This window comes from Erpetoichthys calabaricus, chromosome 2, assembly GCF_900747795.2.
Source record: "Erpetoichthys calabaricus chromosome 2, fErpCal1.3, whole genome shotgun sequence".
Lineage (NCBI taxonomy): Eukaryota > Metazoa > Chordata > Cladistia > Polypteriformes > Polypteridae > Erpetoichthys > Erpetoichthys calabaricus.
Genome location: NC_041395.2, coordinates 186,269,580 through 186,291,767, shown reverse-complemented (window position 1 = coordinate 186,291,767; position 22,188 = coordinate 186,269,580). Strand labels below are relative to the sequence as shown.

Sequence of the window (22,188 nt, the reverse complement as noted above, 5' to 3'; positions counted from 1 at the left end):
TTATTGTACATTCCAGAATAATTTGTCTACATGCAGTCTTTTAATTATTGGAGTACCTACATTCTTGGTGCTACTGATACAATAAAAAGCTGGTACTGTTGTGTTTTTGGAATTTTATCAAATTAGTACCAAAATATCTGTTCTACTGCCTTACCACATTTAAAGCCGTATATAGCTTTAGTCTTGCCCATTCTTTTTCAACTCAACAACTCATAATCTGCTGGTAACTGTCTCCTTTAAATGTGATTTTCTGTGTATATAATATTGTCATTGACTGAACAATCGGGTACATGGGAAGGGCAGGAAAATTAATCTAATAAAATGGCTTCTATGAGTAAAAAAGTGAGTACAGTAATCCCTCCTCCATCGCAGGGGTTGCGTTCCAGAGCCACCCGCGAAATAAGAAAATCTGCGAAGTAGAAACCATATGTTTATATGGTTATTTTTATATTGTCATGCTTGGGTCACAGATTTGCGCAGAAACACAGGAGGTTGTAGAGAGACAGGAACATTATTCAAATACTGCAAACAAACATTTGTCTCTTTTTCAAAAGTTTAAGCTGTGCTCCATGACAAGACAGAGATGACAGTTCTGTCTCACAATTAAAAGAATGCAAACATATCTTCCTCTTCAAAGGAAACAGAGAGGAAAGCAAACAAATCAATAGGGCTGTTTGGCTTTTAAGTATGCGAAGCACCGCGGCACAAAGCTGTTGAAGGCGGCAGCTCACACCCCCTCCGTCAGGAGCAGGGAGAGAGAGAGAGAGACAGAGAAAAACAAAGTCAAAAATCAATACAGTGATCCCTCGCTATATCGCGCTTCGCCTTTCGCGGCTTCACTCCATCGCGGATTTTATATGTAAGCATATTTAAATATATATCGCGGATTTTTCGCTGCTTCGCGGGTTTCTGCGGACAATGGGTCTTTTAATTTCTGGCACATGCTTCCTCAGTTGGTTTGCCCAGTTGATTTCATACAAGGGACGCTATTGGCAGATGGCTGAGAAACTACCCAACTTACTTTCTCTCTCTCTCTCTCTCTCTTGCGCTGACGTAGGGGGGGTGTGAGCAGGGGGGCTGTGTGCAGCTGCTTCCTGAAGGACATGCTGCACAGTGCTTCACATACTTAAAAGCTCAAAGGGCACGTATTGATTTTTGACTTTGTTTTTCTGTCTCTCTCTCTCTCTCTCTCTCTGCTCCTGACAGAGGGGGTGTGAGCTGCCGCCTTCAACAGCTTTGTACCGGCGGTGCTTCGCATACTTAAAAGCCAAAAAGCCCTATTGATTTTTTTTTTGACTGCTTGCTTTGCACTCCTTTGAAAAGGAAGATATGTTTGCATTCTTTTAATTGTGAGACGGAACTGTCATCTGTCTTGTCATGGAGCACAGTTTAAACTTTTGAAAAAGAGACAAATGTTTGTTTGCAGTGTTTGAATAACGTTCCTGTCTCTCTACAACCTCCTGTGTTTCTGCGCAAATCTGTGACCCAAGCATGACATTCTAGAAATAACCATATAAACATATGGTTTCTACTTCGCGGATTTTCCTATTTCGCGGGTGGCTCTGGAACGCAACCCCCGCGATGGAGGAGGGATTACTGTACGTGCCCTTTGAGCTTTTAAGTATGCGAAGCACCGTGCAGCATGTCGCTTCACGAAGCAGCTGCACACAGAAGGTAGCAACGTGAAGATAATCTTTCAGCATTTTTAGACGAGCGTCCGTATCGTCTAGGTGTGCGAACAGCCCCCCTGCTCACACCCCCTACGTCAGGATCAGAGAAAGTCAGCACAAGAGAGAGAGAGAAAGTAAGTTGGGTAGCTTCTCAGCCATCTGCCAATAGCGTCCCTTGTATGAAATCAACTGGGCAGACCAACTGAGGAAGCATGTACGAGAAATTAAAAGACCCATTGTCCTCAGAAATCCGCGAACCAGCAAAAAATCTGCGATATATATTTAAATATGCTTACATATAAAATCCGCGATAGAGTAAAGCCGCGAAAGGCGAAGCGCGATATAGCGAGGGATCACTGTAAACATATTTCAGATTTATTCATTTTGCCGATTATGTTACTTGCGTCTTGAACATTTTGATACTACAAATTTATTTTTTTTTTCTAGCACTTCTCAGTTAGTTGCTGGTCAAGTGAAGCACCTGTTGTTTGAACTTCAACCTGGATCTGACTCTTCTGCACTTTGGAAAGTTTCAGTGAAAATAGTTTGTACAAAGGTAAGCACAAAGCTTTCTGATTCACCAAAATTCAGCAACACTTAAAACTGCATTGCATTTGGTGTAATATAAGTTTAATTAAGACAGTATTGTTCACAAGGGCTCGACATTAATGGTTGCCAGGTTGCCAATGGTGACCACTTTAGTGATGCAGTGGTTTTTTTGGCAGTGGATTTGAACTGGCTGTTTTTTGCTTTTTAGGTGTAATTAGCAGATCAGCATACAACTCTCCTGTCACTAGTTGCTTTTATGATATTGTGTAAGCTGCGCACAGGCTGTAACAGAAATATTCAAAATCTCCTATAGCGCTGCAACAATGTCCCTGTCTTGTAATTAAGAGTGACCCGATTATGAATCCAACTGAGATAAATGTGAGGGGTTGAAACATCCCACAGAAACTGCATCTGCTACAATATGTTTGCTGTAGAAATCCGTTAAGGTAGTGAGTCTCAGCCGGAGTGAACTTCCAGGGGAAGATGACTGAAAGTAATTTTAAAATAGTAGCAAAGTAATTAATTAAATCACTAAAATTCAAGCTATGGCAGTGGTTTCAAACATAAGACCCATAGACTTAATCCTGCTCTGTGATATTTTTAAAAGCAGCTTTCTTCACCAGTATTCAAAATATGTTGCATAGCTTTCTCAAAAGCCCCTTTTGAAGCCTGTTTCATATAGCCATTGTATGCAGTTTATAGTTTAGCTGAATTAGATTTATATCTGGTTTTAAAATGTGTCTCTTGTAACCTTACACTGCCATAAAGAACTTTAGCATTTTAGCATAACGACAAAGATTTGTTATTTTCACCTCACCCATGCTGCTGCCGCCACTGCATACACGTTTTAGAGCTGCACAAATGTTTTGGCTGGCCACCCTTCTGGAGCTTACTTGACTGCTCCCACAGCTGTGCTTGATGATGTTATCTTTTCTTTTGACTTAACTGTTGCATGTGGACAGAAAATGCACTTGCTTTACTTTCTTGTTAAATATGTATATTGCTGATGTAAACAGTCCAGTGCTGCATACAAAGGATAACAAAGTGGCTTCAGTAATTAAGTTATGAAAAAACATCTACATACAATTTCTGCATTTTAAAAATTTATTTATTTTTTTTAATTTCAGAAATACTTAAATCTTAAAAAAAAAAAACACACTGCCTCTTTCTCCCATTCTCTGATCAAAAGGCTTACCTTCAGTTTCTGAAGAATGACTTTTGAATTATGTGACACAAGTAATGTGAGAATATTTTTTCACTTTGCTCTCTTTTGTACAGAAGTGCTTACCTTTGGCTTGTGTTATGTAATACATTTTTGTATCTCCATTCATGAAATTGTGACAAAAATAATTCTTGCCCCTCAAAGTACATAGGATAAATAGCATAAAAAATACAATTTTAGTGTGGAGTGTTCTTTGTGTCCTGTGAATAGTAAGTAGCTTTTGTTATCAAAAATATCTGTAGATTCTTTATTTTGGTAATTACTGATCATAATTTATCCCTAATAAATGCCTACATGTTGGATGTTATGATTAAAAACAGAAATTACTAAAAATAACTATCATTTAATAGAAGTATATAGGCTGTTTTTGAGATATCCTAGTAATTGTGCACTATGCCTTAAAAACACAGGCAGTGTAATAGCAGTAGTAGAAAAAAGACAATTTCCCCTCGTGGATTAATATAGAATATCAAAACAAATAGGTATTTGTTAATAAATAAAAGTTCAAAAAAAGTACCTTTGTCATGACTGCAGCAAAAGAACAAGTGGATAAACACCATAGTCTGTGTAAGGGGGTTATCTTATATTCTCATGGCGAAAAAACAGGGATACATAGAGAAGTAAGGGTTGTGAACCACTATGTTAAAGTGTATGAAAATGAAAGATAATATTTTAAAACACATGCCAAGATAAAGTCAGCCATGATGGCAAAGAAAACATTTATCAGCATATATATGATAAGACATTAAGACTACATCACACAGCAAAATGCCCTGACTTTCAACAAATCTCATTATGTATGAGTAGAAAAGGCTGTTCTTTTGGCACATTTGTTCACTTTTTAACTGTTACTTCAAAGTAATTTAATGTTAATAAAATCCATTAAAGATCAATATATATTATTAGTCAAGGGCGTCGCTAGCTTCAGCACTTATTAGGGGCTTAGCTGCCCCCTCTGATAATGCAGTTACTACAACATATTTGTTAGATGGAAAAGATTAATTTCTTCCTGGGGTGTTTTGGGGATCGAGGATGTTTCACCGTGGGGTTTTTGTACAGTCAACAAGTATGTCAGAATGCAGAAAGGGAGGAAGACCGGCTATGCTCTGGAAGACAATTAAATGGTTGTGGATGGTCCCCACAGATCAGGGACCCAAGTCTTGGCAGCCCCCTCCAAATGATGCCATTGTTGCTAGTAATAATTATGTTGCTTTTTTTTTGTTTTTGTTTTCTTTTAATAAAAGATACAATAATCTGTGTTTTTAAAGCCCAATAAAGGGGCAATTTAACGAAATGCTATCTATTGAATGGTGTACGATTGTATTAGAGGTGGACAATATATCTAATTTTCTGTTTGATTCAACATTTAATAAAAAATAATATGCAATAGCCAAGATTAGTGCTGGGCGGTATACCGGTTCACACCAAAAACCATTTTATATTTCTGTTATGATACAGATTTTTTCTTCTATCGCAACACTGGTTTAAATAGCCTAAACAACATTCAGAACGTGGCGCAGTGGGAAACTGTTTAAGTTGGGACCTTTTTCACTGCTGCACCGCTAAGCACACATGCAACGGAGTACATACGTTAGTGGAGGTATTGAATGGTGAAAATGGACAGAGAACATTCAGAAACTGAAGCTGTAGCAGACGATAAAGTTGAACATGATGACACAGAAGAACTTCTGCTGAAAAAAGGAGCCGTGTCTGTTGTCTGGAGATACTTTGGTTTTAAAAGGTGGACCATTATGTTCAAATTTGTGAATACTGTTTCTATACTACTGGATAATACTGCAAGCCAAGTTGAACTTGTTTTATTTTTTATTAATACTGTATAACGTACCTGGATACTGTGTAATAGTGTGATGACATGTTGACTTTATTCTCAACATTTCTAATTTATTTTTGCTGTTTATGTCGAGATTAAAGTCGACATGTTGACTTTATTCTCGTGATTTGCCATTAAAGTAGAACTTCGTAAACTAAACTTCATCTTAAAATGAATATTTAATTTACTAGATTTTCTCAAACCCGTCATAAGTTATGTAGCGCATTAAATGCTTTGTGTTAAGTGTTCCCCGAGCCATGTTAATCGCTACGTGCTTCTTAAACTGATTTCCTCTTGCACTAAGAGGAGGCGCAGGCAGTGATCACCACACAGAATACATTAATTTCATGATATTTCTGCTCCTTGAACATTTAGAATGCTAAGATAAATACTTGATATAATTTTCATGATGAAATGCATTAAAGCATGTATTAATCATATGGGGGCACAGTGGCGTGGAGGTTGCACTGCTGCCTCGCAGCAAGGGGGGTCCCGGGCGTTCCCTGCCTTGAATTTGCATGTTTTTCTGGTGGGTTTACTCGCCATGCTTCAGTTTCCTTTCAAAGTCATGTAGGATGTGGGGTTTTGTTATGCTATATTGACCCTGCTAGTGTATGTGTTGCTCTTATTCACCCTGCGATGTGCTGGTGCCCTGTTCAGGATTTGCTGCTGCCTCGCACACAATGCTTACTGGGTTGGGCGTAATGGATGGTATAATTAAACATGTATAACGAAGATTTTTTTAAAATTCTGAACACACTGTGGTCTAAGTTTATAACTAGTTTTGATTTCACAAAGACGTTTATCATGTGGTGATTGGTTATATGGAGAAAGAAAATGGAAGGATAGGAACTGGGGGTTTTGGTAGCCTACGTCAGATAGAGACAGCATGCATGCAATAAAGATAGCCCGCTCAGAAGAACATGCATTGAATTCTGTGTTCGTGTCTCCGACCAGCAGATCACAAACCCAACATTTACACAATATTTAAGCTAAACCTGTGCGATAGTTATTCATACATCCAGTTTTTGGAGCCTCGTCACACCTGCCATAAAGTTCTCTATACTGAACATACACCTGGGGACCCCTTACTGCAAGGGAGCAGCACTACCGCCTCACTACCGTGCATGTGTAATACCTGCTTTAATGCATTTCATCATGAAAATGATATCAAGTATTTATCTTAGCATTCTAAATTTTCAGAAAGCAGGAATATCATGAAGTGAATGGATTCTGTATGGTGATCGCTGTCTTCTCTTAGTGCGGAGGAAGTCAGTTTAAGAAGCGTAGTGATTAACCACTGGGTCGGGGAACGTAACACAAAGCATTTAATGTGCTGCATTAATTTATGACGGGGTAAATTAAGTAATTGATTAAACATTGATTTTAGGAAGAAGTTTAGTGTACGACATTCTACTTTAATTATGAAGTAAACTGAGAATAAAGTGGAAATGTCGACTTTAATCTCAACATAAACGGCGAGAATAAAGTGGAAATGTCGACTTTAATCTCGACATAAACGGCAAGAATAAAGTGGAAATGTTGACTTTGTTCTCGACATATAGTTTGTTTTTTTCTTCCCAGTATAGCTGAGCTTGAAGCAAGGTCCATGTTAATGCAGTTTGCCTAAATGATGGTTCAGTTGGTAAAGATGTCATCACCAAGTTGCACTTGTTGTATTTTATTTTAATTTGGTGAATACTGTGTAATGCACCTGGGCTTGAAGTAATAGTGCAACTCTCAGTAATAATACTATTATTTATTTTATTGTTATTATTTATTAGTTTAAATATTATGCAGTTTAATGATGATAAAGTTGTTTAAAAAGTCACTTTAACGTGTCAGTGGACAGAGATTGTTAACATTAACAGAAAGTGTAGTTGGTTTACAAAAAATATTTACTATTTATTCCTTTTCTAAGACATATTCGGTGCAATACAATTTTTGACAAGCACTTCTGGATATTTTACTAAGTCTAAATGCCTCTTTGTATGGTTGAAAATATGTTGTCAAAATTATAGTTTGTTTTTGCAAAATTTGTTCAATAAAAAGGTTCTATATTTTGACTGCATCTGTCATGCAATGTGATACCTTCTCTATTAGTGCCACCCCCTTGAAAACTATCACTTTATGGGGCAATGCAAACCTGTATTAATACTTGTGTGCACATTAAAATGTTTTTTTTTTGTACAATGTACAATACTCTTGACAGTGGAATAGATTATTCTTAGCCAGTAATTGCGGTGGAAAATGTGGTTAACATCCACTCATGCATGGGGGAAAAAATACCATCGAATACTGTGAAACCGGGATAATTTAGAAAAATACCGTGATATAGAATTTTGGTCATACTGCCCACCCCTAACATAGCGTATCCAAATTTTGGGTGTGAACTGGGATAGAGCCATGTTTTCAAATCGCTGCATTACCAGTTCCACTAGAAGTCCTGATAACGGCGATCCCATTGGCATGCCTTCTTTCTGAGTGTAGTATTTGCCATTGAAATGAAAGTGAGTTTTCTGGCAAAATGATATTAGGTGCATTATGTCTTTAATGGACAGTTTAGTTCTTGTCTCTATGGTGGGGTCGCTTTCCAGTCTCATTAATACTGTTTCTGTGGCATCATTATCACATCAGCCGACAAAGGAGGCACAACTGTCGTCTTAGACAAGGAACAATACACCACAGCTATGGAAGAAATGCTTTCTGACACTAACACTTATCAACAGCTGAGTAATGACCCAACGAAAACTACACTTAATAGAATAAACAATACTCTGACCAAACTCTGGAAATAACAACCGCCTGGATGCACAGAATTATTACAAAATGAAATCCAGCGATGCTAACTGCCCTTTATTTTACGGACTCCCTAAAATACATAAAACACCACTGAAATTTAGACCAGTGGTCAGCCTAATAGGCGGACCATCTTACAACTTGTCAAAAAGACTTTTCCAGTTACTCAAACATTTAACTTATGACTCTGAATATTCGGTGAACAGCGCTGAGTTGGCATTACAGCGCTTGAAAGATATATCCATCGCCGAGGATGAGATCATGGTCTCGTTTGACATTGTGTCGCTATACACTATGATTCCGTTTCATCTGGCCACAGAAACACTATTAATGAGACTGGAAAGCGACCCCACCATAGAGACAAGAACTAAACTGTCCATTAAAGACATAATGCACCTAATATCATTTTGCCAGAAAACTCACTTTCATTTCAATGGCAAATACTACACTCAGAAAGAAGGCATGCCAATGGGATCGCTGTTATCAGGACTTCTAGCAGAACTGGTAATGCAGCGATTTGAAAACATGGCTCTATCCCAGTTCACACCCAAAATTTGGATACGCTATGTAGATGACACATTCGTCATATTAAAAAAAATAACCAGCTGAATGAATTCTACAACCACATCAACACAATATTCCCTGCAGTCCAATTCACAATGGAAAAAGAAATTAACTGACACATCAGCTTCCTGGACATCTACATCAAAAGAAATAATGATGCCACCCTGACCACAAGTGTTTACCGTAAAGAATGCTACGCAGACAAGATATTACACTTCACCAGCAACCACCCGGTATCTCATAAACGGAGCTGTGTTAAAACTCTATTCAGAAGAGTCCACACCCATTGTAATACGAAGGAAACAAAAATGAATGAGAGACGCGGTCTCTTCCATCTTTTCACTTCAAACGGATACTCAAAAACATTCATTAATCGGAGCTTACACAGAAGACGCCAAAAAGCTCAGCAAACAGTTGAATTGAATCAGAACCCCCACCCCACCTGGCACTCACTCCCTTATCACCACAAGTTGTCTGAAGGTACAGCGCGCATCCTGGCCAAGTCAGGCGTCAGAATAGCACACAAACCCACGAACAATCTGCACACGGTTCTGTTTAATTCCAAAAACAAGAAATCGATAGCAGAAACACGAAACGCAGTTTATAGCATTCCATGCAGTTCTTGCTCAGCGGTATACATAGAACAAACTTTAAAAAGAATCGCAACACGTATACAGGAACATCGCAACGCTGTCAGAAGAAAGGACTCACTTTCATTGATCTACATGCATACTAAATCAACAGGACATACATTTATCTGGGACAATGTACAAGTCAAATTTAAGGCCAGTACTAAAAGTGCCAGAGAGCTGGCCGAATCTTGGCTATCAAATGAGAACGCCATCAACAGACACTTGGACATAAATCCAGCATATGCAAACTTAAGAAGAACATGTTCATAATAAATAAACTGTACACCCAATACCCCCCACCCCCATCACACTGACTTAGCCATCCTCCACGTAATGTTTTGCTATATATTGCCTTTGATTCTTGTAAGTCTAAGCATTATCCTTTGATGAAGACCTCTGGCAGGGGTTGAAAGCTCAGGAATAAAAACTACTTTATGATACGTGATTCATTTTTCTCCCTTTGTGGATCTCCAGCTGCAAATATGCAAACCGTATCACAGACCTTCTCTTCTATATATCTATATCTATATATATATATCGATACTAATAAAAGGCAAAGCCCTCACTGACTCACTCACTCACTCACTCATCACTAATTCTCCAACTTCCCGTGTAGGTGGAAGGCTGAAATTTGGCAGGCTCATTCCTTACAGCTTACTTAACAAAAGTTAGGCAGGTTTCATTTCGAAATTCAAAGCGTAACGGTCATAACTGGAACGTCTTTTTTGTCCATATACTGTAATGGACTGCAGCTCGCTGGCCGTGGGAGGCGGAGTTGCGTATCGCGTCATCACGCCTCCCACGTAATCACGTGAACTGACTGTGAACGCAGTACGTAGAAAACAAGGAAGAGCCCCAAAGAGCGCTGAAGAAAACATTCATTACACAATTGAGAAGGCAGCAAAACAATAAGAAGCGAGCGAGTGACGCATACAGGCATATTCATAAGTGCAGCTAAGGCGGAAACAAAGCACGGTGTAAACCGTAAGTTTAAATTAAGTTTGGCAAGATTGCTTTTCTCCTGTACAACTATACGTTGCATTCTCAACAGTAAGCTTGCACGACTTGGTCATATTACAACTGGAGTGCTGAACTGACAACGTGGTATACAAAGAGAACTATAACAATCGTAATAAACGAACAATAAAACAGCGGAGAACCCGTGGATTAAATAAAAAGGCTGCTTCCTTGGCGAAGCAAGGAAAAAGGATGGCCTTATATGGCGTTTGTTTATAAAACAGCGGAGAAGCTGTGTAAAGACTGCTTCACAAAAAAACAGCAGAGCGCCATATATGAGCAGGCAGTCAGCTAAAGAAGGGAATCAATAAATAACTATAATCGTAATAAACTAACAAAAAATAGCGGAGAATCCGCGGATTACATAAAGGAAATGGGTACCTGAACAGAAAAGTGAGTCTCAAATACCTACACAATAACTATAACAATCGTAATAAACGAACAATAAAACAATACAGAACCGCTAAGCAAGGAGAAAGGACGGCCTTATATGGCGTTCGTTTATAAAACAGCGGACAGGCTGTGTAAAGGCAGCTTCACAAAAAAACAGATCCTTAACAAATTGTTATTGGTATATTTTCCCTCAATTTAAAAAGGTTTTCTTTTCTTCTTAATTAAAATTTAAAAGTAATACTTCAACGCTGCGAAGCGAGAGAATTTGGCTATATGCAGTGAGTGTGTACACCTGATGAGCCCAGAATTAGGGCGAAACACGTGTCGCGTACTCTTGGCATTATTTGACAGTAAACTATTTTCAACCATTCTATGATCTGCTTCTCACAACTGAAGACACCGTGGCGGATGTTAGCTGTCTTGCTGGCCAACCACAAGCGTTACCTGGTAGGTAACCACCCATACAATCAGATTGTGATTCAGACTACGAATGCCGTGAATGTAATTACCCCGATCTACATGCTGTCAAATAAACGAACCACACGCCGTGGCGCAATGTTAGGGGCTTCGCCTCTAGCGCTGACGTCCGAGGTTCGATTCCCGTAAGGGAGTGCAGTGAGTGTGTACGCCTGATGATCCCAGAATTAGGGCGAAACACGTGTTGCGTACTCTGCATTATTTGACAGTAAACTATTTTCAACCATTCTATGATCTGCTTCTCACAACTGAGGGCACCGTGGCGGATGTTAGCTGACTTGCTGGCCAACCATAAGCATTACCTGGTAGGTAACCACCCATACTATCAGATTGTGATTCAGACTACGAATGCCGTGAATAAGTAGATATATATATAATATATATATATATATATATATATCTATACTAATAAAAGGCAAAGCCTTCACTGACTGACTGACTGACTCACTCATCACTAATTCTCCAACTTCCCGTGTAGGTAGAAGGCTGAAATTTGGCAGGCTCATTCCTTACAGCTTATTTTCAAAAGTTAGGCAGGTTTCATTTCGAAATTCTACGTGTAATGGTCATAACCGGAACCTGTTTTTTGTCCATATACTCTAATGGAGGAGGCGGAGTCACGTATCGTGTCATCACGTATTACGCCTCCTACGTAATCACGTGAACTGAAACCGAGGAAGAGATTTACAGCACAAGTCAAACGCGGGAACAAAGGTAAATGACATTAATTGTTGACTGTCTTTTAATACTGTGTAAGCATACATATTAACACGTGCAATTAAACGTGTGCATTTACGGGGTGATTTCTCAGGCTTAAAAGCTCGCCTTTTATTAAAAAGGTAAATGCAAACTCTTTTCATTCTGAAGGGCACAAACCACGTTAGATTTCAGCCGTTAAACGCGCAAAAATGTCAGTACACCAGATAAATAAGTGCAACGTATTATCAGTTGTATTGTATGCTTACAATACATATAGAAATGTGTTAATCGTTAACTAATATTATAGGATGGTGTTTTTCGACTTGCGCCTTGATTTAAACGATTGCATGTCTTGGTGGGTTTGCGTAGCTTATTGTCAATATCTTTACACCTCTTTTTAAGACTTAATTTAAAAAGGTTTTCTTCTTAATTAAAATTTAAAAGCAATACTTCACCGCTGCGAAGCCCCTCTAGCGCTGACGTCCGACGTTCGATTACCGTAAGCGAGTGCAGTGAGTGTGTACGCCTGATGAGCCAAGAATAAGGGGGAAACAGGTGTCGCGTACTCTTTGCATTATTTGACAGTAAACTATTTTCATCCATTCTATGATCTGCTTCTCACAACAGAAGGCAGCGTGGCTGATGTTACCTGACTTGCTGGCCAACCATAAGCGTTACCTGGTAGGTAACCACCCACTCACTTCACTCCAATACAGGAATCGAACCTCGGACGTCAGCGCTACAGGCGAAGCCCCTAAAATTGCGCCACGGCGTGTGGTTCGTTTATTTGACAGCATGTAGATCGGGGTAATTACATTCACGGCATTCGTAGTCTGATTCACAATCTGATTGTATGGGTGGTTACCTACCAGGTAACGCTTATGGTTAGCCAGCAAGTCAGCTCGAAGTGATCACTCGAGTGAACGCAGCTTCACAAAAAAACAGATCCTTAACAAACTGTTATTGGTATATTTTCCCTCAATTTTAAAAGGTTTTCTTTTCTTCTTAATAAAAATTTAAAAGCAGTACTTCGCCGGTGCGAAGCGCGGGGATTTGAGCGACTGACGCATACAGACATATTCATGAGTGCAGGTACTTCGGAAAGAAAGCACCGTGTCAACCTAAACTTTAAATTAAGTTCATAGACCTACAAAAGGTTGCCATTGATTTGAGGCAAGATTGCTTTTCTCATGTACAACTATACGTTGCATTCTTAACAGTAAGCTTGCACGGCTTGGTCATATTACAACCTGAGTGCTGAACTGACAACGTCGTATACAAACAGAACTATAACAATCGTAATAAACAAAAAAAAAAGCGAAGAACCCTTGGATTTAATAAAAAGGCTCTTTCCTTGGCGAAGCAAGGAAAAAGGAAGACCTTATATGGCGTTCGTTTATAAAACAGCGGAAAAGCTGTGTTAAGGCTGCTTCACAAAAAAACAGATCTTTAACAAATTGCTATTGGGATATTTTCCCTCAATTTAAAAAGCTTTTCTTCTTCATAAAAATTTAAAAGCAGTACTTTGCGGGGATTTAGATATATATATATATAGAGAGAGAGAGAGAGAGAGATATAGATATATATATAGATACACATATATAGATATAGATATATATAGATATACATATATAGATATAGATATATATATATGTAAGCTTATAAGTACTGCCTTACTTCTCTTTAAGAAAGGAAGATGTAATGATACTTGATTTAAACGATTCCATGTCTTGGTGGGTTTGCGTAGCTTATTGTCAATATCTTTACACCTGTTTTTAAGACTTATTGACTGAAACGGGCTTTCACGAAAAAAGTTAGGGCTTTGCTACAGGATACACCCTCCACAAGTTAAGCAAGTAAAAATAAAAGTGTATATTTCTGTTTTATTTAAACCTTTTAAGTTTGTATGCATAGCCCCATTTGGCTGTTTTAGTTTTTTTTTTTTTTTTCTTTCTTCAGTAATATTTAATCTCCTTAAAGAAAAAGAACATATGCATTTTATTTTTTTTGTATCTCTTTAGTAATATTTTAGTGTAAAAGGATAACCAGTATTTAAACCTTTTATGTTACTTTATAAAGTTATTTTACACAATGTTGAAAAATTAATACGAAAGCTACATAATTTGGCAGCTGCTGCTTTAATTTTCAATGAAATGAAAAAAGCTCTCCAAGAGAAAGCCTCAATGAAGAAGAAACCGTTTGCAAATATATATATATATGTGTATATATATATTATATATATATCTATATCTATATGTGTATATCTATATATATCTATATCTATATATATATATATATATATATATATATATATATATATATATATATATATATATATCTATCTCTCTCTCTCTCTCTCTCTCTCTCTCTCTCTCTCTCTCTCTCTCTCTCTCTCTCTCTCTCTCTCTATATATATATATATATATATATATATATATATATATATATATCTTTAAGAAAGGAAGATGTAATGATACTTGATTTAAACGATTCCATGTCTTCCTGGGTTTGCTTAGCTTATTGCCAATATCTTTACACTTATTATTAGACTTATTTACTGAAACGGGCTTTCACGAAAAAAGTTAGGGCTTTGCTACAGGATACACCCTCCACAAGTTAAGTTATATTATATAATAGTTATATTATATAATATATAAATATATAATATATATATTATATATACCCTAGGTTCTTGTCTATAAGCCGGACTCATGTATAAGCCGGAGACCAAAAATCATACGAATTTTTAAAATAAAATCGTATCATAGATAAGCCGGACTCATGGATAAGCCGAACGTACTATAATCTATAACTAATAGAAGGGAGGGAAGTCAGTGGTCTCACTTGCACCCATTTAATTTCTTTAAGGGGGGAGAGAGTGTGAGATATTGGCGTCTCTCTCACTCCCCACATGGCGCGGTTGGAGCGGCCGCAGCGCATTCTTTCTGCTCTGGGCGTCGCCGAGTCAGCACGCGCACGTAGCGGTCATTTAAATTGTGATTTTATATGTAAGCATATTTAAATATATATCGCAAATTTTTTGCTGGTTCGCGGATTTCTGCGGACAATGGGTCTTTTAATTTCTGGTACATGCTTCCTCAGTTGGTTTGCCCAGTTGATTTCATACAAGGGACGCTATTGGCAGATGGCTGAGAAGCTAGATTGCTTACTTTTCTCTCACTCTTGCGCTGCCTATCTGTGATCCTGACATATGGGGATTGAGCAGGGGGGCTGTTCGCACACCTAGACGATACGGACGCTCGTCTAAAAATGCTGAAAGATTATCTTCACGTTGCTATCTTTTGTAAAGCTGATTCCTGAAAAGACATGCTGCACGGTGCTTCGCATACTTAAAAGCTGGAAGGGCACGTATTGATTTTTGACTGAAAAACAAACTCTGTCTCTCTCTCTCTCTCTCTCTCTCTCTCTCTCTCTCTCTCTCTCTCTCTCTCTTCCTGCTCCTGACGGAGGGGGTGTAAGCTGCCACCTTCAACAGCTTTGTGCCGCGGTGCTTCGCATACCTAAAAGCCAAACAGCACCACTGATTTATTTGCTAGAGATTGTTTTCTCTATCTATGTGACATTCTGTGCTCCTGACACACACACCTTTGAAGAGGAAGATATGTTTGCACTCTTTTAATTGTGAGACAGAACTGTCATCTCTGTCTTGTCATGGAGCACAGTTTAAACTTTTGAAAAAGAGACAAATGTTTGTTTGCAGTGTTTGAATAACGTTCCTGTCTCTCTACAACCTCCTGTGTTTCTGCGCAAATCTGTGACCCAAGCATGACAATATAAAAATAACCATATAAACATATGGTTTCTACTTCGCGGATTTTCTTATTTCGCGGGTGGCTCTGGAACGCAACCCCCGCGATGGATGTATAAGCCGATATTCTATTTTTTCTTTTTCACAACTTTTTTCCTTAGATAAGCCGCGGCTTATAGACAAGAACTTAGGGTATATATATAATATATATATATATATATATAATATATATATATATATGTATATATATATATAATATATATATATATATGTATCTGCGGTGGGTTGGCACCCTGCCCGGGATTGGTTCCTGCCTTGTGCCCTGTGTTGGCTGGGATTGGCTCCAGCAGACCCCCGTGACCCTGTGTTCGGATTCAGCGGGTTGGAAAATGGATGGATATATATATGTATATATATATAATATATATATATATATATATATATTATAATATATGTGTGAATGTATGTATGTATGTCTATATCTATACTAATAAAAGGCAAAGCCCTCACTGACTCACTGACTGACTGACTCACTGACTGATTCACTCATCACTAATTCTCCAACTTCCCGTGTAGGTAGAAGGCTGAAATTTGGCAGGCTCATTCCTTACAGCTTACTTACAAAAGTTAGGCAGGTTTCATTTCGAAATTCTACGCGTAATGGTCATAACTGGAACCTGTTTTTTGTCCATATAGTCTAATGGAGGAGGCGGAGTCACGTATCACGTCATCACGTATTACGCCTCCTACGTAATCACGTGAAGTGAAAACAAGGAAGAGATTTACAGCACGAGTCAAATGCGGGAACGAAGGTAAATGACGTTAATTGTTGAGTGTTTTTTAATACTGTGTAAGCATACATATTAACAGATGTGCAATTAAACGTGTGCATTTACGGGGTGATTTCTCAGGCTTAAAAGCTCGCCTTTTATTAAAAATTTAAATGCTGTTTTCATTCTGAAGGGCACAAACCACGTTAAGATTTCATGCTGAAGAGTAAGCTCAGCACACAGCTTGGTCATATTACAGCCGGAAGGGTGAACTGACAATATGATATACAAAGAGATCCTTAAGAAATAATTATTGATTCATTTTCCCTCAGTTTAAAAAGGTTTACTTTTCTTCTTAATAAAAATTTTAAAGCGGTACTTCGCCGCTGCGAAGCGCGGGTATTTTGATATGTATCAAAATATATCGCGTCATCACGCCTCCCATGTAAGCACGTGAACTGACCCGCTGCCGTTTGCAATGCCATATTCACGAGATACAAGTTTAATGACAAGACACGAGGTATAAACGACAGTTTGGATCACTTTGTGACAGAGTTAAAATTGCTGTGGCCAGAAACTTTTAACTGCCGGATCTTAGCTAACATTAAATAAACCCGTGGACATCGCAACATCACACAAGAGAGCGGCTCACGTGAAGTGACTGAATGCAGCAGTTGTGATCACTTCAATGAATCAAACCTATTCAAAAAACACATTTCACAATTGATAAGGTACGAAAACAATAGATAGATAGATAGATAGATAGATACTTTATTAATCCCAATGGGAAATTCACAATATGAAACCGATTGTGGATTTTCGTACAGCCTCTGAAACTTTGTGACGGCACGAGACTTCAGGTCACGTGTCTGCAAAAGAACCTCATTCAGGCAACTATTTTTACTGGCGGTGGCTCAGGGGAGAGAGTTTTTATTCCTCGCATCCTCGTTATACCCTCTGATCTCCAATTTCAATTCAAACGCCTCCAATTTACACTAAGGCTGTGCTTAGCAATGACAATTAATAAGTCTCCGTTGTTCAGTGTCTTTTAATACTGTGTAAGCATAGATATTAACACGTGCAATTAAACGTGTGCATTTACGGGGTGATTTCTCAGGCTTAAAAGCTCGCCTTTTTTTAAAAGGTGAATGCAAACTGTTTTCATTCTGAAGGGCACAAACCACGTTAGATTTCATGCTCAAGAGTAAGCTCAGCACACATCTTGGTCATATTAGAACTGGGAGGGCGAACTGACAACATGGTATACAAAGAGATCCTTAAGAAATAATTATTGATTCATTTTCCCTCAGTTTAAAAAGGTTTACTTTTCTTCTTAATAAAAATTTTAAAGCAGTATTTCGCCGCTGCCAAGCGCGGGTATTTTGATATATATCAAAATATATCGCATCATCACGCCTCCCATGTAAGCACGTGAACTGACCCGCTGCCGTTTGCAATGCCATATTCGCGAGATACAAGTGTAATGAGAAGACACCAGGCATAAACGACATTTTGGATCACTTTGTGACAGAGTTAAAATTGCTGTAGCGAGAAACTTTTAACTGCCGGGTCTTAGGTAACATTAAATAAACCCCTGGACATCGCAACATCACACAAGAGATCGGCTCACGTGAAGTGACTCAACGCAGCAGGAGTGATTACTTCGATGAATCAAACCTGTTCAAAAAACACATTACACAATTGATAAGGTACGAAAACAATATGAAACCGATTGTGGATTTCCGTACAGCCACTGAAACTTTGTGACGGCACGAGACTTCACGTCACGTGTCTCCAAAAGAACCTCATTCAGGCAACTATTTTTACTGGCGGTGGCTCAGGGGAGAGAGTTTTTTATTCCTCGCATCCCCGTTATACCCTGTGATCTCCCATTTCAATTCAAACGCCTCCAATTTCCACTAAGGCTCTGCTTAGCAATGACAATTAACACTAGAATTACCAGAGCCTACAAAAAAACTCGTAAATCCGTCCCACCTTAAATCGCGTCTTAAATCCGTTTGCACCTCTCTGCCAGAGTCCTTTGTCATCTAAATGTGCTGATAAAGCTACTAGCAGCCAGCTATTCCATCCCCCCACCGACTTAGAATGAACTTCTCTCCTAGCTCAAGCTTTGCCTTGATTTGATTACCTGGGATTGAAGTGGAGTTTTACAGTGGAAATAATTCTAGCGTTATTTGGAATACACGCATTTCATGTGTGTTCCATTTCTAAAGTAGGCTGTGCAAACACATTTTTAAAACAGAAACGTTTTTCATATTCTAATAGTAAATGACAAAATGTAGGCATAAACTATATAACGTATGAAGCCTGAAGTCCATATATCAAAGAAACACTTTCACAAGAGGTACAAATAAAAGAACACATGCGCCTTCATTCAAAAAAAAAAAAAAAAAAGCCGCGTTAGCATGCCACATTGACTTTCTTAAAACAACTGCCGTGGTGGCGTAATGGTATCAGCCCCTGACTGGGAATCAGAGGGTGGCGAGTTCGATTCCGCACGGCTCCACTTCGAGAAATTAACTGCTCTTATTCTTACAATTTTAGAATAACAATATAAATTTGATTTCAGTCTGTAACAGCCGGTGTAACTTATGATACTGGTAAAGGTTAGCTTTTTTTTTTTTTTTTTTTAATTCACTTTTCATTCTCGCAGTCGCATTCAGAATCAATCCATACAACCCCATCTGACACAGCTGGTTTCACATAAATAAAAGTGCACTTTTATTCAAGACTATAACCGAAGAATAAAGAAAGCAAGTTACAGTTGGTGGTTGATACAACAGCTTGCGTGGTGCAATGTTAAGAACTGCTGATTTCCGATCCGTGCTATATAAAATCATCACATTCAAATATTAACAGTTCCCACACACCCAAGGTCCGCCATTCCTACATTTACAACATGTGTACTTGTTGCAGTGTACACACCTCTCTGTGCTATGGTTCCTATTACAGTGAATGAGCACCTGACACTGTACTTTCTTCCCTGGGGGAAGCTGAGGTCTTAGAACGGAAGTTTGGTGATGCTGTATCATCTTTTCTTTTTCCATCGCCTTTTCCTGTAAGAAGCGACGACGAAGTTCCTCTGCAAGGTGAGCCATGAACACTCTTCTTTTCTCAGCGGACCCCGTGCATGCCTTATACAGTACGTGTGCGTTCATCGCTGCTAGGTCAAGGATGTTGTACAACACAGCAACCGGCCACCTGCGTGTTCCTGTTCGCACTGAACAAGCACGCGCCTTCTGGTCCATGATGTCAACGCCACGCTGGGGAAAAAAGAAAGACAAATATATGTGACATTTTGAAGAAATCATTTTATCACCAGAATAGCACCAGAATACTTCGTCACACTAATATTTTTTTCATTAGCATACCTTCATGTGGTTGTAGTCTGTGACCGTGTTTGGTTTTTTTTGTTTTTTTTATCTTGCCCAATCTCCACATCATGGTGCATTGTGCTGAGAATGCAGACAGACTTCATCTTTTTGGGCACATACACTGTCAGCATGGCACTGGGAGATCTAAACACCAGCGTGGAGAATTGTTTGTGTGCTGAACTGACTTTAGCTGCAGGTGGAAGTTCCCGTCGCACTTTATTCTATTAGCCAGCGAAAGTGACGTGAAGAAGTCTGTTGTTACGGTTCTGCCTTTGTCCAGAAATGGCTCCATAAGCTTTATGACCACAGACTCGGAAAGTCTTTCTCCCGTGGGACGACTGGGATCTTTTCCTAAATAAGGAATGGCATTGCACATGTACTTTGTCTCCAAATCTGCCGCAATCCAAAAAGGCAGAACCGTAACAACAGACTTCTTCACGTCACTTTCGCTGGCTAATAGAATAAAGTGCGACGGGAACTTCCACCTGCAGCTAAAGTCAGTTCAGCACACAAACAATTCTCCACGCTGGTGTTTAGATCTCCCAGTGCCATGCTGACAGTGTATGTGCCCAAAAAGATGAAGTCTGTCTGCATTCTCAGCACAATGCACCATGATGTGGAGATTGGGCAAGATAAAAAAAAAAAAAAAACCAAACACGGTCACAGACTACAACCACATGAAGGTATGCTAATGAAAAAAAATATTAGTGTGACGAAGTATTCTGGTGCTATTCTGGTGATAAAATGATTTCTTCAAAATGTCACATATATTTGTCTTTCTTTTTTCCCCAGCGTGGCGTTGACATCATGGACCAGAAGGCGCATGCTTGTTCAGTGCGAACAGGAACACGCAGGTGGCCGGTTGCTGTGTTGTACAACATCCTTGACCTAGCAGCGATGAACGCACACGTACTGTATAAGGCATGCACGGGGTCCGCTGAGAAAAGAAGAGTGTTCATGGCTCACCTTGCAGAGGAACTTCGTCGTCGCTTCTTACAGGAAAAGGCGATGGAAAAAGAAAAGATGATACAGCATCACCAAACTTCCGTTCTAAGACCTCAGCTTCCCCCAGGGAAGAAAGTACAGTGTCAGGTGCTCATTCACTGTAATAGGAACCATAGCACAGAGAGGTGTGTACACTGCAACAAGTACACATGTTGTAAATGTAGGAATGGCGGACCTTGGGTGTGTGGGAACTGTTAATATTTGAATGTGATGATTTTATATAGCACGGATCGGAAATCAGCAGTTCTTAACATTGCACCACGCAAGCTGTTGTATCAACCACCAACTGTAACTTGCTTTCTTTATTCTTCGGTTATAGTCTTGAATAAAAGTGCACTTTTATTTATGTGAAACCAGCTGTGTCAGATGGGGTTGTATGGATTGATTCTGAATGCGACTGCGAGAATGAAAAGTGAATTAAAAAAAAAAAAAAAAAAAAAAAGCTAACCTTTACCAGTATCATAAGTTACACCGGCTGTTACAGACTGAAATCAAATTTATATTGTTATTCTAAAATTGTAAGAATAAGAGCAGTTAATTTCTCGAAGTGGAGCCGTGCGGAATCGAACTCGCCACCCTCTGATTCCCAGTCAGGGGCTGATACCATTACGCCATCGCGGCGGTTGTTTTAAGAAAGTCAATGTGGCATGCTAACGCGGCTTTTTTTTTTTTTTTTTTTTTTTGAATGAAGGCGCACGTGTTCTTTTATTTGTACCTTTTGTGAAAGTGTTTCTTTGATATATGGACTTCAGGCTTCATACGTTATATAGTTTATGCCTACATTTTGTCATTTACTATTAGAATATGAAAAACGTTTCTGTTTTAAAAATGTGTTTGCACAGCCTACTTTAGAAATGGAACACACATGAAATGCGTGTATTCCAAATAACGCTAGAATTATTTCCACTGTAAAACTCCACTTCAATCCCAGGTAATCAAATCAAGGCAAGGCTTGAGCTAGGAGAGAAGTTCATTCTAAGTCGGTGGGGGGATGGAATAGCTGGCTGCTAGTAGCTTTATCAGCACATTTAGATGACAAAGGACTCTGGCGGAGAGGTGCAAACGGATTTAAGACGCGATTTAAGGTGGGACGGATTTACGAGTTTTTTCGTAGGCTCTGGTAATTCTAGTGTTAATAAGTCTCAGGGACAGACCCTACAAAAGGTTGGCATTGATTTAAGGCAGGACTGCTTTTCACATGGCCAACTGTACGTTGCATGCTCAACAGTAAGCTCAGCACACAGCTTCGTCATATTACAACCAGAGGGGAGAACTGACAACGTGCTATACAAATAGATCCATAACAAATAATTATTGATTTATTTTCCCTCAGTTTAAAAAGGTTTACTTTTCTTCTTAATAAAAATTTTAAAGCAGTACTTCGCCACTGCGAAGC

At 38.9% G+C, this 22,188-nt stretch overlaps 1 protein-coding gene across 1 annotated transcript in view; it reads left to right on the top strand.

Moving 5' to 3' along the window:
* The window catches only part of rnf141 (ring finger protein 141), a 69,899-nt gene that overhangs the window by 21,205 nt on the left and 26,506 nt on the right, over positions 1-22,188 (top strand). The window contains exon 3 of the mRNA XM_051922064.1: positions 2,118-2,226. Within this exon, the coding sequence (XP_051778024.1) occupies positions 2,118-2,226 (109 nt within the window). The remainder of the gene's footprint in view (positions 1-2,117; positions 2,227-22,188) is intronic.